General features: G+C 36.6%; 1 protein-coding gene across 1 annotated transcript; it reads right to left on the reverse strand.

Moving 5' to 3' along the window:
- Window positions 1-6,518: 6,518 nt before the first annotated feature.
- Window positions 6,519-7,031, reverse strand: LOC107854472. Its single transcript, XM_016699510.2, has one exon. It carries the CDS (start codon window positions 7,029-7,031, stop codon window positions 6,519-6,521), a length of 513 nt encoding a protein of 170 aa, XP_016554996.2.
- Window positions 7,032-18,337: the final 11,306 nt, after the last annotated feature.

Below are 18,337 nucleotides of genomic sequence, written 5' to 3' on the forward strand. Positions count from 1 at the left end.
TTTTGGCTATGGTCAGTAGCATTCCCTGGCCATATTATTTCAGGTGATGGAATTAGAGTAGATCCACAAAAGACCAAAGTGGTAAGAAACTGGCCTAGACCTGTCTTTCCATCAGATATCAGGAGTTTCTTGGGTTTGGCTGGCTATTATAGGCAGTTTCTTGAGGGATTTTCTTCTATTGCAACCCCTATGTACAGATTGACTCAAAAGAAAGTCAAGTTTCAGTGGTCAGATCCTTATGAAAATAGTTTTTAGGAGTTGAAGACTCGACTCACCTCAGCTCTAGTATTAGCTCTTCCAGATGGTTCAGATAGTTTCATAGTATATTGTGATGCATCCAGAGTAGGTTTGGGTTGTGTCCTCATACAATATGGTAAGGTCATAGCCTACGCCTCCAGATAGCTTAAACCCCATGAGAAGAATTATCCTACTCATGATCTTGAGTTAGAATCCGTAGTATTTGCCTTGAAAATTTGGAGGAATTTTCTATATGGTGTTCATGTAGATGTCTTCACAGATCATAAGAGCCTTCAGTATGTCTTTTCTCAGAAAGATCTCAATCTTTGTCAGTGAAAGTGGTTAGAGCTCTTGAAATATTATGACATGTGTCCTTTATATCTGGGCAAGGCCAACGTAGTGGCCGACACTCTCAGTAGACTTTCCATAGGTAGTGTTGCTCATGTTGAGGACAGTAACAAGAAGTTACTCAGGAATTCCATTAGCTCGCCAGACTAGGCGTTCGCTTAGTCGATTTAGAAGAGGGTAATGTATTGGTTCAGAGTAGTTCAGAATCATCTCTAGTTTCCAAGGTGAAAGAAAAGCAAGATAGATATCCCAGCCTTGTCAAGTTAAAAGAGACAGTTAAGGATCAGAAAGTAGAGGTTTTCTTCCAAGGGGGAGGTGGTGTTTTGCATTGTCAGGGTCGTCTCTGTGTTCCAGGTGTAGATGACTTCAGGAAGTGAATTCTTGCAGAAGCACATCATGCGCGCTACTCTATTCATCCTGGGGCCACAAAGATGTACCATGACTTGCAGGAAATCTATTGGTGGAGTGGGATAAAGAGAGTTATTGCAGAGCTTGTGGCTAAGTTCTCTATCTATCAATAGGTTAAGATAGAGCATCAGAAGCCTAGTAGGTCCATGCAGGAGTTCAATATTGTTACTTGGAATTAGGAAGAAGTGAACATGGACTTTATGATGGGTTTGCCTTGTACTCGTCACCAGTATGATTCAGTTTGGGTCATTGTAGACAGAATGACCAAATCAGCTTATTTTCTTCTAGTCCATACCTCTTAATCAGCCAAGGATTACTCCAAACTCTACATCAAAGAGTTGGTCAGATTGCACGGTGTTTCGTTATCCATTATCTCAAATAGAGGTACCCAGTTAACCTCTTATTTCTAGAAAGCATTCCAAAAGGGTCTTGGTACCCAAGTTTATCTCAGTACACCCTTTTATCCTCGGACAGATGGTCAAGCAGAAATAACCATTCAGAACCTAGAAGATATACTAAGGGTGTGTGCAATTAATTTCAAGGGTAGTTGGGATGACCACTTACCTTTGATTGAGTTTGCATATAACAATAGCTATCATTCCAGTTTTCGGATGGCTCCATTCAAAGCTCTCTATGGTAGGAGATGCAGATCTCTAATCGTTTGGTTTGAAGTTAGTGAGCCCTCAGTTATAGGGCCTGACTTAGTGTTCGATGCTTTAGAGATAGTCCAGTTGATCAGAGAAAGACTCTGGGCTGCTCAGATTTGACAGAAGTCTTATGCAGATGTGCACAGAAAAGATCTCAAGTTTGAGATTAGTGATTATGTCTTTCTAAATATCTCTCCCATGAAGGGAGTGAAGAGATTCGGTAAGAAGGAAAAGCTCAATCCCCGATATATTGGTCCTTTTAAAATTCTTAGTCATTTAGGCAAGGTAACTTATGAGCTCGAATTGCGTTCAAATCTAGCCTTAGTTCATCCAGTCTTCCATGTCTCTTTACTCAAGAAGTGCATAGGTGACCCAACAGTTGTAGTCCCTATTCAGAGCATAGATGTTCAGAACAGCTTCTCTTATGAAGAGATTCCAGTCAAAATTCTTGACTACCAGACTCATAGACTGGGGAACAAATAAGTCCCTCTAGTCAAAGTTCTTTGGAAAAATCAGTCCGTTGAGGGAGCTACTTGGGAAGCAGAAACGAACATGCGTACCAAGTATCCTCACCTCTTCTTCTCCAACTTTGATAAAGCTTAAGGTAATAGTTCTTCTTAAGCTTTTCAATTTAATGTTCAGATTTTAGTTACAAGCTTAGTATTTAGTTCATGTTCAGAATTCAATTATAAACTTGGTATTAAATACCATTGCATATTCAGTCATGCATTCATGTATCAATTCAATTATATAATTATGCATCAGACATGCATTCTTATTGAGAGAAATTTAGATCATCAGAACACTCAGTCATGCATTCATGAATCAGTTACACATGCATCAGATATGCATGTTTAGTATGTATATTCAGTTATCAGTCATGTCAGTCATAAGATCATGTTCCAATTGTTCATGTTCAGTATGTACGTCAGTTTATATTGTCCTCTCTCTCTCAGTCTCATTCAAGGATGAATGTTCTCAAGGGAGAGATATTGTAATACCCTGTACTTTTTCCTAGCTTGGAATTTTGTCTCAAGAATGTTAGAACTTACTTTAAAATATGAATCCATTTTTGTACACATAAAATTTTTAAGATTTTCACTTTTCATCATGTGGGAAATTAAATTAACTTTCCCACGATACCAATTTCGTCCAAATCTGGTATCAGAGTAAAAAGTTTGGACTATTTACTCAAAGCTGTCAGAATCGCCCAGGTGTGATGGCCAGGTTGATGGACCGTCGACCTAGTGATGGACCATCATCTTGACCGTCGCAGCGAGGCAGTGAGGCAACCTTCTGTATAAGGTACAACAGATAGGTTGACGGACCATTGAAGTTGCGACAGACCGTCGCCTAAGCCATCGCTACTTAGGTAGTGAATCCTTTTCTTGGTCCACATACAACGGTCGAAATGATTGACCATCGCACGAGCCATCACACATCCCATTCAGTTATTTTTAAATTGTTTTTAAAGGGTATTTTTGGTCTTTTACCACCCGTTTATATACCTAGTAATATCCGACCAAGGCTCATAATTTCATTATTCTTCCACAATATTAAAATTATAGTTTTCTCCCTAAGAGCAATCTTTAAGCAACAAAATCCAAATCTTCTTCAAGAAACTAAGAGATTTAAATTCCTCAAGTTCAAGAACTTGAAGAAACTCACTACCAGGTATGCGTAGTGTTCATTCATGGACTCTTTTCATCCATGAAGCCCAAGAATCTCTTTTCAAAGTTCAAGTGTATGGATTTCTTTATGAATTTCATGTTGGGTTTGCTTTTGTTCATGTTGATAATGACCAATTTAATTCTAATCCATGTTGGGTGATTAATTTTATATGGAATTTATTAGTATAGGTGTAGATTCATTTGAACCTATGATTAAAACCTTGGATGATGAAATTAGAGTTGAATCATGACATTTATTGTATAATGTTGTCTACATATACTATGATTACTATGTGTTTGATTAAATGCCTATGTGAAGGAAAAGTGCCCAACTAGTATGATATTAAGAAATCCTCATGTATGTACAAGTTTATGCATATCACATGTTTGATGAAATACCTCAATAAATGAATTGTAGATTGTGATGTTATTCATGTATCCAAGAAAGTCATGCTTTGTCAATTTCTTTCCATTGAGTCCTAGGGGTACTTGTACTCGATAATTTAGCTGTATTCCTAGAGACTATGTCATGTTCTCAAGATACTCTTAGTTAAGCCATGTTTAGTAGAATTCAGTCAGTCTTATGACTTAGGAAAACTCAGTAACTTCAATGAATATCAGTCAGTCATCAAACCTCAGAAATATTCCGTTAGTCAACAGAACTCTGTTAACTCAGTCCAGTCAATTCAGTTAATCATGTTCAGTGTCTATTCAGATGGGAGTAGAAATTAGCACCGAGTGAACCCAAGGATGGTAACTAACCTGTTATATAAGGGTGTGATTCTTAGAAACAATTTTTGCATTCCAGAACTATGTAGCCAGCATAGGTTGAGACATCATAGCCTTCTATATGAGGGTAGATGAGGTGGCTTAACCTGTTATATGAGGGTTCCCACCGTTCTCACTAGATTACCTGTTATATGAGGGTTACTCACAGATTGTCCTTACCAGTAGTGCGGTATTGACACCCTTCTAATTGGGGTTACAGATTGACCCCAACTTAGCTTTATTTTTGTTATTTAGGGCATGTTATTTAGATGAATACTTCCCACAGTTTTAGCTATAAAAATTAGGACTTTTAGTTACAGTCATTCTGTCTTAGTAATAGAACTTAGATAGTTCTACAGAATTCAAGACTGTCAGATATAGTCAACTTAAAACTGTATGAAATAAGCTAGTTCCACCCGAACCTAGACTGTCTGATACAGTCACGCAGTATCAGTTATTTCAGTTATACAGATATCAATATTTGATGGTATCATGACCTCAGTATTAGTTACTATGTATTCATGCATGCATTCTCACGTTCATATTTTTTTAGTTAGTCAGTACTGTTTATGCATATGAATGCATTCGGCCTACCTCACATACATACCAGTACATTCAAAGTACTGACGCATTTGCTCTATGGTGTCTTATACCATAGGTTCAAAGACACAAGCTCCAAAGCATCAGTAGATTTCAGTCTTAGCAATCAGACTTAGCAGTGAGTCCTCATCTTTTGAGGACATGATCATTACTTTATTACCTCATTAGTTTATTTATTAGTTGGAGTTAGTTGGGGACATATCCCATACACTCCTTATTCAGAAAGTTCAGTCATGATTTAGAGGCTTTTTAGGCTACATTATGTTTCAGACAGTTTATTTTAGTTGTTTTTTATATTTCATACCCCACCTAGATGTTATATTTATTTTTAGATATTATATCTCAGTTTTGAGCCTTATGGCCTTTCAATTTATGTTTCTGCATTATATAGTATATTACGCAGTATACAGGGACACATATCAGTCATGGGTTAGTTTGTGGTCCTTTGGGGTCATGAGCACCGTTTAGCATTATAGGTACCAGATTAGGGGTATTACAGGAATGATGCAGTAGGATGATGATGAGGAATTCAAATAACCGTGCAAAAATTTTAGAAAACATCACCTTGACCATTCCACTAAAATGTTGAACCTTCTGCATGTACCATTTCAAACATCCATCCTTGATTTGCTAGGGACATGAGTAAGTCATGATTTTTTTCCGCGTTTGATAATACCTGTAACCATAAAAAATCTATTAGTTTTGGGAAACTTAGTTGTTTTCAGCTTCTAACCATCTCGCTCTTTCTTATTGGCCTTGGGATGTTTGGCTTCCTTGTATTCCTTTAAACCAAAGAAATATGGTGAAGAATCGACACTTTTTTTGGTTTATTATCGGCTTCAGAATAACCTGCATCCACAGAAAAATAGTTAGTTTTTGATAAAATTAATCTGTGTTGACTTTTTCGATCTTTAGCTCCTGTCATTCTCATCGTTCGGTTCTTATCTTCTTCAAGTGTTTTTCTTCTTTTGATTCTTATTTCGACTCCTCGAGATGGTAGGTGTAAGGAAAAATTGAAGCATAAATTAATTTAAAGTAAGTATTTCTACAAATAGTTCAATTTTCAAAATCTTTTATAAGATTGGGATGGGTGTCCTCCAATTAAATCATGTCACATACGAGCTTTAATGAACATTCTTTGCCAAAGGTGTTGAGCCTTTGTAGTTGTGGGTCTATGAAGTTGACTCTGCTCTTTCTATGCTTAAATTTTTGTTTTCATCTTTGAACTCTTTAGTAGGTATGGTGGAAATTTTGAGGTCTGCCTTAAAATTTCTGCCCTAGTTACTAATATTTCTCTCAAAAATTTAATCTGGGTTACGAGAGGATGATCTTTTTCTTTTGAATTTTTTGAGATTCCTTTTCAAAAATTCTGCCCCAATTTTCATTTCCTGGGGTGATATGACTGAGCCGTTGTGGGACCTACGTATCTCGTTGAATAGGAATCAGGTCAAAACATAGTTCCCACAACATAAGAGAGTAAAATATAATTAAAAGGGTGGCCGAAGCCGACAAGGCCACCTACGTATCCCGTCCTTGGGAATTTAGGTCATCACATAGTTTGAGAGAACATAAATAAAATATTCTAAGGGGTTGACCGAAGCTGACAAGGCCACCTACATATCCCGTCCTTAGGAATTTAGGTCATCACATAGTTTGAGAGAACATAAATAAAATATTCTAAGGGGTTGACCAAAGCCGACAAAGGCCGCCTACGTATCTTCTTTTTGGGAATTCAGTTCAAATGTAGTTCATACATAAAAGGATAAGATGTTTTAAAGATACTACAAAGCATAAGTACGAGAAATAAATTACAAGGAAATAAGCACAAAGAAACCCCACATCAGATGTAGTATCTCTTTCCTGCATCAGAATTAAATGGCTTGGTCCAACTTTGGCCATCCATTTCAAATAGAATCAAGGTTCCTCCAGACAGCACTTTGTAGACTACATACAACCCTGGCCAATTTGGAGCGAACTTTCCCTTATACTCCTCTTGGTGAGGAAATATGCGTTTGAGCACCAATTGCCCAACTTCAAACATGCGAGCTGTTACCCTTTTGTTGAAAGAACAAATCATTCGTTGTTGATATAATTTGTCATGACATACATCGCTCAACCTCTTTTCATGGATCATCATAAGTTGTTCGTTGCGGGCGTTGACCCATTCTTCATTACTTAATCCTGCTTCTTGGATGATTTTTAAAGATGGTATTTCAACTTCAGCAGGTATCACTGCTTCTTTACCATAGACTAACATATAAGGAGTAGCCCCAGTCAAAGTTCTGACTGTCGTGTGATACCCCAGCAAGGCATAAGGTAGCAGGTCATGCCACGATTGGTGGCTATCAACCATCTTTCTTAAGATCTTCTTAATGTTCTTGTTGTCAACCTCTACCACTCTATTTATTTGAGGGATGTATTCGGTTGAATTTCGATGAGTGATTTTGAACTGTTCACATATCTCTTTCATCAGATGACTATTCAAATTTTCTTTATTGTCTATGATGATTGACTCGTGTATACCAAATTGGCAAATCAGGTTGTTCTTGACAAAATATGCTACTACCTTCTTGGTTACCGTCTTGTATGAGGAAACTTCCACCCACTTGGTAAAGTAATCAATAGAAATAAGAAGAAATCTGTGTCTATTAGTAGCTGGTGGCTTAATCGGGCTGATGACATCCTTGCCCTAAGCTAAAAATGACCAGGGCAAGCTCATAATATTAAGTTCGTGTGGGGGCACCCAAATCAGATCCCCATATATCTGACATTTTTGAAATTTTTGCACAAACTTGCTACAGTCACTCTCCATAGTCATCCAAAAATAGTTCATATAAGGTCCACACGTTCTGATGTTAAATTTTTCAAGTAATTTTCTAGCTTCAATGGAATCTACACATCGCAGAAACCCAAGTCTGGGGTCCTCCTGTAAAGTATTTCCCCGTTCAAAAAGAAATTACTAGCCATATGATGGATCATTTTCTTCTGATTACCGATAGAGTTTTCTGGATATGCTCTGGTTTCCAAATACCTCTTGATATAGAAGTACCACGGCTTTCCGTCTAGTTCTGCCTCAACTTGTGCGCAATGTGCAGGTTATGTTGTATTCTTGGAAAATTCTTGAATTCTACTTCCTTGAATCTTCTGCGTAACTCATGTACCAATTCCATGTATGATGTGATTTTAGGGTTATTTATGGCCCTTTCACCCCAAACCTGGTGAACTAACAGATCAAAATCTCCAATGACTAGTAAATCCTGAATATTAATATCAATAGACAGTCTGAGACCGAGAATACAAGCCTCGTATTCAGCCATATTATTGGTTCAAGGAAAGCTCAGCTTGACGGTAACCGGATAATGTTGCCCAATTTCTGATATTAAGACCACCCCAATTCCTGAACCCTTGAAATTAACCACTCCATCGAAGAATAATCTTAAGCCTAGGTATATTTCGGCAATCTCTTCCCCTACGAACAATACCTCTTTATCTGGGAAATAAATTTGGAGTGGCTCATACTCTTCATCAACTAAATTTTCTGCTAGATAATCCGCTAGGTCCTGCTCTTTGATCACTTTTTGGGTCACGTATACAATGTTGAACTTACTTAATAACATCTTCGATATGGCCAATTTCCATGTAGGCATGGCCTTTTGGAATATGTACTTCAGAGGATCTATTCTGGAGATAAGATACATTATATAGGATGTCAAGTAATTCCCCTGGTCAATGCGCAACACGTTTTTTCCAATAGCGTGTAACGAGCCTCATATGGAGTGAACTTCTTACTCAAGTAATAAATTGCTCTTTATTTCTTTCTAGTTTTAACATGTTTCCCTAAGACACATCTAAATACATTGTCATAGACCAATAGATACAATAATAGAAGGCTTCCTTCTCTTGGAGGAACTAGTACTGATGGACTGGACAGATAATCCTTGATCTTGTCAAAAGCTCATTGGCATTCCTCAGTCCATTTACTTGCTGCATCTTTCTTTAACATCTTGAGGATTAGCTCACAAATAAACATTGACTGGGCTATGAACCAGCTGATATAATTCAATATCCCTAAGAAACTCATGACTTCCTTCTAAGTCTTTGGAGGAGGTAGTTCTTGGATCGCCTTAATTTTTGAGGGGTCGAGCTCAATGCCCCTTCTACTAATAATGAAACCCAATAGCTTTCCTATCGGCACCCCAAAAGTATATTTAGCGAGGTTCAGCTTCAAATTGTACTTTCTCAATCGATCAAAGAATTTTCCCAAATAAGCCAAGTGGTCTAAACTCTTGCGAGATTTGATGATCACATTGTCTATATACACTTCAATCTCTTTATGGATCATTTTATGAAATATGATTGTCATGACTCTCATATATGTAGCACCAACGTTCTTGAGACCAAAGAGCATCACCCTGTAGTGATAAATACCTCAGGGTGTGATGAAGGCTATTTTCTTTGCATCTTTCTCGTCCATCAGTATTTAAAGGTATCCAAGAAAGCAATCCATGAATGACTGTATTTCATGCTTCGCACAGTTGTCGATGATAATATAGATGTTAGGTAATGGAAAGTTATCTTTAGGATTGGCTTTGTTCAAGTCCCTATAATCGATACAAATCTTGACCTTTCTATCCTTCTTCTATACTGGAACAATATTGGCTAGCCATGTTGGATATTTCATGACCTCAACCACATTGGCTTGGATCTACTTAGTAACTTCTTGTTTGATTTTCAAACTCAGATCTAGCTTAAATTTCCATAACTTTTACTTCTAGGATTAAACCCCGGATCAATTAGAAACTTGTGCAGTACAATTTCTATACTCAATCCGGGCATGTCATCATAGGACCAATAAAATACATCAATGTATTCTTTAAGAAACCCAATGAGTTCTATTTTCTTTGCTTTTGTAAGATGAACACTGATTCTGGTTTCTTTGACTTTGTCCTCATCATCTAGGTTAACAACCTCGGTTTCCTTTATGTTGAGTTTTTCTCTATCCTTAAAATCTTTCAGTTCTTCTGTTAATTGTTTTGGGGCTATTTTTTCTTTATCAAAGTTCTCCCATTCATCATCATTTTTTTTGATTTGTTCATTTAGCTTTTCACATGACATAATATTAGCATGTTTTAAATTATTATTACTGAAAGCATAAACAACATAAGTTAGATTATAACGAGAAAATAATGTAGTCGAATCAGTAAATATGTCTTTGTAATAAGGGAGGCTTTTATTGAAATTTAAAACATTACAAACATTGGGTATGATCTACCCTAGTGCGGGTTTGAGCCTTTTGGAAAACATAAAAAGCAACAATGAGGTAAATAAAATGTAAAGGGTGGGTCCTGAGCCTTATTTGGACTACCACCAACTTTGTAAAAGTTAAATTTCATCCTTTCATCTACCACATTAACCGGGGAGTCATGATTAGAGTGGAAGTCCAATTCAATAGCTTCTACCCTGGCTCATCTTCTTTTATCTCGATCCTCTTAGGGATGTCCTCCATAATGGCATCACATTCTTCAAACCAGTTCCCTATTCCATCCTTGAGACCATCGCTTATAGGCTTCATATATACAGGAAATGACTGGTAAAGCGGAGGTAAACTCTCTGCCGATTCTGGGCCTTCTTTCTTCATCTCTTTTTCACCGTCTTTACATAGAACATAGCCTATCCCATACTTGAGAAACTTCTCTGGGACCATGACAGGCTCAATGATCCCATCTAAAATCTTTCCTAATCCATGCTTCGGCTCTAAACCGCATCTCAGCATAAAATGGCCAACATTTTGTAAATCAAAGGCATTAGATCGTAAAGAGTTAGGTATTTCTCAACTGCATTCATGATTTCCACTATATAAAAATCATTATCCTTCAAAACTTTTTTAATTACAGGAATACAACCATTAGGGAGACTCAGATGGTTTTCTTCACTATGGATGACCACTTCATTATTTTTCCACACAAATTTCACCTATTGGTGTAATGTTGAAAAAAAGGTCCCCATTGAATGCATCCAAAGCCTTCCTAAGAGCAGATTTTAACTTGTGGAAATGTCCATCACCTGAAACTCAACTAAGAATTCTGCAGGCCGCATTCAAAGGTGCAACTTGACTTCCCCAATGATATTTCTCTGACCCCTATCAAAAGCTCTTATATTTACTATGTTCTAATGTATTTTACCTATATCATAGTTCAACTGAGTTAGAACAGACAATGGATAGATATTCAAGCCTGATTCATCATTAATTAAGACCCTATTAACGATCTTATCTTGGCATTTGACAGTGATATGCAATGCCTTTTTATGCATCACTCCTTCAAAAGGTAACTCATCACCACCAAAGTTAATGCGATAGGCTTCAACCACTCTACTGATTATGGACACCAAATTTTCAGTATGGTGCCCACGGGCACGTGGGCTTCTTTAAGAACTTTCAGCAGAGCTTGTTTATCATATTGATAACTTATAAGCAGTGCCCAAACAGAAATTTATGCAGGAGTCTTCTTTAAATTTTAACAATAGAATACTCTTTTGGCTGCATTCTTATTCAAAATTTTTTGGCCTCCCCTTCATTGATTGGCCTTTTTTGAGCACTCTTCTTGTATGCATCATTGGGAAGATCCTTAGGAGTGTAGCACATCCCTGATTTAGTCATTCCTTGCATGATGGCAGCTTTCACCATAAATTCTTCCCTTACAGGAACCAAGACGAAGGCTTGATGAGGTGCGATGAATGCAACAAACTTGGGCTTCTCGGTAAAACTTAAAGTGGCCACTACCTTTTTTTATATATTTTACCTTATCTATTTCTTCTGGTCTTATATGCATTATAGACGTACTCACCATCCACTCATCATCTGTTTCTATCATATTAATGTTCGGGAGTGGGTTGGTGGTAACATTCGATGATGTCGTTTGAAGTAAGATTATCTTTTGCTCAATCAAATCTTGAATCTTATGCTTCAAATTAATACAGTCCTCAGTTGTATGCCCAAAACCTCCTGAATGATATGCACAATGCTGATCAGCATGGAAAAATCTAGAATTATTGTTGGTGGGTTTCGGTAGGATAGGTTGGATGAGATCTGCTTTCTTTAGCCTTTCAAACAGCTGAGTTCTAGTTTTAGCCAAAGCAGTGAAATTTCTAATGACTTTATTTTCATTATTTAGATGGGGAAGATTTTGGTAAGTTGGGGGAGGGACTTGATAGTAATTTTGGTTAACTAGGCCTTTTTGGTAGGCTTTGAAATTTTGGAGTAAAGCTTGGTAAGTGGGTTGATAATTTGGCAATGGAGCTGTGTAATTTGGTTGATTGATAGAGAAATTTAGTTGTGGAACTTGGGGGCTAGGTTGGGTATAGAACACAGATTGGGGATTTTGTAGAGCTGAGGGGTATATAGGCGATGATGGCCTTTGCCTAGAATTAGAATCGAAAGATTTCTTTAACTGCAGGTTTGGGCTAAAGAATACAAAGACATATCTTCCCTCTTCTTCTTTGGGAATCCTGAAGATCCAGGTTGTGCAGAGGTCTTGTTGATTTTTTCTTTCCTGAGTCCTTCTTCAACCATTTCACTAATTTTAACCAAGTCATCAAAGGTAGCACAAATTGCCGATATCATTTTGTCATAAAACTCTCTCTCCTGATCTCGAGTAAACATGACGACAATTTCTTCTTCTATCATAGGAGGTCGTACCTTTGTTGCCTCTTTCTGCCAATGATAGGCATAATCACAAAAGAATTCATTATACTTTTGATTGATGTGGTTCAAATAGTATCGATCAAGAACCATCTATACATTGTAGGCAAATCTATCAACAAAATCTCTGGCAAAAACGCTCCATTCAGGCCACTTTTTTAGCTCCTATGAAGCGAAGCATTCTAACGCTTCTCCACTCAGGCTTCGACTGAAGAGCCTCATCAGCAATGTCACATTTCTACCAGCGCTTACCATTTGGTCACAATATTCTCTCAAGTGGGCCATAGTATTTCCAGTACCATTGAATGTCTCAAACTTAGGACTTTAAATCCTTTGGGCAGGTTTAAGTTAGGGTTAATGCAGAGATCATCATAACTAAACCCTACTAATTTGGGCAAACCTTGTATTTTCTTCATTATGGCTATCTCTTCCTTTATCAGCAGTAGATCCCTAGCATATTTGTCTTCGGGTACCTTACACTCTTTCTCTATCTTCTGATAGTGGTAAATTTCTGGATTTGAGGGGAATGTATGGTAAAAGGTAGGCATTACAGTAGCATGGATGGTGGCGGGAGACATATTTTGGGTCATCGGAGGATGTTGAGTGGTGTGAGCAAAGTTTGGATATGTGGGAACTAGATTTTGAGGAAAGTTGGCATTGGGACTGAAAATAGGGTGGGTATTTTGGTAGTTTGGAGTAAATCTTTGAGGGTGGTAAGCATTTGTATTATTTTCTCATTTGGTATTATAAGTAGGAGGGATATGGGTTTGACACGGCGAATTGATGAAATTAGTGGGAGGTCTAGGTATAAAGGCAGAGGGTATGTCATTTGGCTAGTTCCTATTGGAGTGGAAGTGCATGGGTATCCAAGACTGGCGTATTAGCGGCAATGGCCAGATTAGCCATATCTTTTTCCCGTTGTACTTCTTCTTGAAGCTCCCCCATTCTCCTAGTTAGTTCAACAATCATCTCTCCTTATGTTATTATCACACCATCCCTAATAGTAATTTCAGTCAGAGCATTATCATCACTAGTACCAGTTATTGTTTCCTCTTCAGCCAAGCAATGGTCAAGGGAGAAATTTTTATTTGCCTTAGATCTAGTGAAATATTGATGTTCAGCTAGTTTTGTCAACACAGATTAATTTCTACTTATTTGATACCTGATAAAACAACTCCAAAGGCAATATGTTAAATTTGGTTAGTCATAATTAATGCGAGATATCTGACATAATTAAATACATAAAGTTTCTTTTATCATTGGTAAAATGATCCACGGGTGGGTATTGACTCGAAAGAATTTAACGAGCAGGACTTTGTCCGTTGATTTTGGATAAATGGGTCTTGGCAAGATATTTGCCAAGTATTCTGATTTTGGTTTCATATGACTTTCTTTGACAAAATGAGACATAACAAATTTAAAGGGTAGAGGCCTGGCCGAAAGGCTGCCTACGTATCTCACAAAGGAGAAATCAGGCCATACATAGTTCAAATACGTAAGGATAAAACTTCATTTCATTAAAATTTTGTTAGAGTTCATTACATCAGGAAAACATGAAAGTAAAACAACAACAGAAAAGACAAGACTAATGACTAGGTCCTAGATTGATGCAAGCATTCCCACTTCATTTTGCTTCTTCCATATCTTAATCTTCTATGGGTGGTATGGCAGAAATTCCATCTCGACCCTACCTGTATCCACCAGGCTCTCCAAATCCATTTTAAAAGTATGACAAGTCTCCAAGTTGTGCCCTTCCATCCCTCTATTATAATGACGAACCTCTCTGAACTTCTTCCAAGAGTTAGACATCGTATTAGGCTTCCTCTCCATTGGTTCCAAAATTTTGGCTTGGATGAGCTTTAAGTAGATTTCATGGTAGGTATCCATAAACCTTAGGTATCCTTAAACCTCGCGTTGTCATATTTATAAATCTGCACGTCATTCGTGATGGGCATTTCGGGATCAACCCGATCGCAATAGAAAATGGTTTGTGGTCCCCATAAATTATTCGTTTGACCGTTATGAATCATGTTACAAATGTTTCCTTCAAAGAAGGACACTCATCAGTGGTATGACCACATTTCTTTTGATTATAGTAACATCTTTTATGAGCATCTTCGTAAAAGTAACTAAATCCTTCCGTTTGATCAGGGTGGAGGACTCTTCTATCTCTTAGGATCTGATAGATTGACGAGCTTGTCATGATCTGGGGGAATTAACAATGTCCTTTGAAGTGAGCTTTGAGGGTGATCTTTGCACTTCCCGCTCTGATCTTAGTTGGCCAGACGGCATCCCCTTTAATCTTGTCCCAATGATACTCTCTTAAGTTTAAAGGCGGAGTTTGCTCAAACTTATTTTTTTCCTGTGCGATCAACTGCTTGACTTTAGGAATTTTCTTGTCGGCCTGATTGACCCTCCTAATCAGTTTCTTGACCTCTTATTTTTGAATTTCTTCGACTTGGGCTAACTCTACTATTCGTATTTTCTGTTGTGTAGTCCTGGAATCCATGACAAATTTTCCTGAAAGAGTAGGAATATGTTTAAAAAGAAAGATGACAAAAATGGTTGAGGACTTTCTGATAAACTTGGGGACTTGGAACGTTTTGGACGGACTTTTGATAGTAGGCGCATATGTTTGATTATTACTATTATTATTATTATTATTATTATTATTATTATTGCCTAAAGAGTTTTCTAAAGCTTTATCGGGGAGTAGATCAATTCACCTTTGATTTAAAAACACACATAGCACATAAACAGTTATATCACATAAGACAATCATATCACACAATAATATAATAGTAAATAGCATGTCCTAGTTAGGTAACCCTTTTGAGCTAAGGGTTGGCCTAGTGTCAAGCAACTGAGATTATGATAAATTGATCCAAGCCATTAATTTGAGACACTTTGAGTTTGAAAATAAAGGTGCCAATTTTCATTAAATTTTAATCGAGTGCAATGATAAGAAATAAGATCAAAATACATGAAAAAGACATTCCTAAACCTTAGCCTAGACCCTGTTTCTGATCTACTGGTAGAAGACATGAAGATGATGCCTCAACATTGCTGGGCCCCACTCCCACATTTTCCAAATACTACATTATGTTGGACATTTGATCCTACATTTTAAGCATGACCACTGTGGTTCCAAGACGAAAATATCTTATCCAAATAGTCATCCCAACATCCTCAAAACCTTGTTCTCCTTCTGGATTGGGTTTTATATTGCCACGATTTTCTCGAATCCATACCTGGTATTCTGGAATACACTTTGTTTGTCTGCATCTCACATCTATTGTGAGAATGTTAGTCCATTCATGCAAAATTCAACTGGCCCTAGGAACTTTGAAGTCTAGTTCAAAAAAGACTTTCGAAACTCGCATATTTGCTTAGAGAGGGATGATTTGTGTCTGACCAAACTATCAAAGTACACATATTAGGGCATATGGTTGTAGACCTCTTAACCCGATAAGCATAATATAATAAAGCCCTATGCACCATATGTAAGCTGTGGAACATGACAGTATTGGGTATCTCTACTGGATTTGGTCATTGGTATGAGAGGTTAAGAATTCAAACCAAACATCAGTACCAATCGGGGAAACGAACCTCCTCATTCTATGATCATGAGTGTTAATCTTATGTGAAGAACTAAAGTTATGTTGTTAATATTATCACGCTTGTAGAAATTCTCTTTTGCCCACATCTGCAGAAGAAGATTGCAATCTTCAAAGAACTTTGTCTCACATCTTTTACACTTTCCAAGTACGCAAAATATTTCTGCCAAGATCATTGGAACCAAGGTGATTTTTGCACCATCAACTCCTTTAAAAAGTGCTCGAACCATGGAATATATGCAAGTACTGATCTTTCCATATTCTTGTGGCAATACCAAAGTCTCTAGTAAGGCAACCTAAATACAATCAGATGTCTAACCTGCTAATGGGTAGAAGTGCAGGAAAATTCCTTCTTGAAAAGCTTATAGCCACATTGACGACCGTATATCTCGTACAAATAATCCAAAGAAGCCTAATTATTTTCGAAGCAACTGAGTTCATCAGTGTTTTTTAATCCCAAGTAGCGAAGAAATTTCTTCCCTGACTAACTGTGCGGGATGATCTGACCTATCCCTTGATACTTTAAATTAGTGAAGTAATATATCTCCTCTAATGTAGGGGGTGATTTCAAAGTCTTTGAATGTAAAGACAACTCGATCTGAGACCCAAAATTGAATCAATGCTCTAACCACATGCTTGTTGGGGGAGATCTTGAAGAGTGTTGGGAGGAACCCTAATTTCCTGGTGATCACTGATTTTTCAGTAGAGTCAAAATTTTCTCATCATATCCTCAACTTGTGTGGAACACCTTCGACCATTCTAATATTGGGTACTTGGGAATCTAAATCCATCCTACAATGTAAATACAATAAAATAAGTACATATTTTTCAAACTCGCGGTATCGCAATTAGACTTGGATCCATTTATCATTATCACATGCACATAATATGAGTGGTTGTCGCCAGGTCGTAAACCCATTTGACATAAGGGCATTTCCTAAATTCGTGGAATGATACCTTGGGTCAAGCCACTTAAGGCTTATGCATGCATGACCTATATTCAGGGAAGCTCTATCTTAAGTTCTTCTAAGATTTGGCTTTCTAGACACAAGGTTCTCGAGTGGACAACTCGAGTGAGAAGGATACGCGGTCACACAAAAAAAGATCCGGACACACCACGCATACGCCAACTCTCCTAGAATTTGGAGTTTTGAAAGAAGTTTGCAAATGCGGGAAACACACCTCACGTGTACGTGTGACTGTGTCAATTTTTTCGAATGAAAGAAATATGAACAAAATGACAATTTATATAAAGTAATAACAAAAAATTCATACAAAATAATAGTAAATAAACAGTCTATATCAAATAAACATGATAAACACATAAAGATATAAGATAGAATAAACAGATATTTAGAAAAACTTATTTGTTAGCCTAAGTTTGTTATGGTTAGCAACCTAAAAATCCCCAATAGAGTTGCCATTTCTGTTTTATCCCTTTTCGAATTTCGTTTTAAAGAAAATGGTTTTGACCCTAAAAAACTATTTCAAAATTCAAGAAAATCTTTTGAAATAAGTTTAAAGAAATTATATAGTCGCCATTTGATTTTAATAGAAAATATCAAGAAAAATTTAAAGAAAATTTCAAGGAATCTAAAACAGAAATAAATCTTTGAAATTAGAGAAATCGAGTAAGGGTTCAATTAACGCCCTAAGATGGTTTTTAAGGCACTTAGGAGCGTCCGTTTAATAACGGTTCACCAAAAGATCACTTTTTGGACTAACTAAAATAAGGGTGACTAACTTTATGAAAAGGTTAAATTTTAAAATTATTTATCTACATGTCTAAAAATGACATTTTGTTTAGTCTACTTGAATTGGGGAAAAAGCTACAATGTACTCTACTTAATTCAATATTAAATTTGAGTAAAATGACATAATAATTCATTTAGTTCATGATTAATTCTTTTGAGAAAGATTACAAAATTTCTACTTGAGAAAACACTTTACTTAAATCATAATTATTTTTAAGAGTTATGAAATATTTACTTGAGTAAAAGAAACCTATCTAAACCGAATTGCATATTTGAACTTAAAGAAGAAATAAATTGGAAAAAAGAAAATTACGTAATATACCTTCTTCTTTTTTTTTTTTTAATTATTATTATTATTATTATTATTATTATTATTATTATTATTATTATTATTATTATTATTATTATCATCATCATCATCATCATCATCATCATCATCATTATTATCTTTTCTTTTATTATATATACGTAAAAGAAAAAGGTCAATTTTGTCATACATAACACTTTTGAAAAATGTTAAGGGAATGTCATGTTAAAAGAATTTTTATCAATTATGAAAAACTAGGATTTACGAGGAAAATTAGTTTTC

This window comes from Capsicum annuum, chromosome 1, assembly GCF_002878395.1.
Source record: "Capsicum annuum cultivar UCD-10X-F1 chromosome 1, UCD10Xv1.1, whole genome shotgun sequence".
Classification (NCBI taxonomy): domain Eukaryota; kingdom Viridiplantae; phylum Streptophyta; class Magnoliopsida; order Solanales; family Solanaceae; genus Capsicum; species Capsicum annuum.

What these genes read in the sequence shown, in the direction of transcription:
- LOC107854472 (XM_016699510.2), bottom strand. Translation starts at nt 7,031, where the DNA reads ATGGTTGATAGCCACCAATCGTGGCATGACCTGCTACCTTATGCCTTG.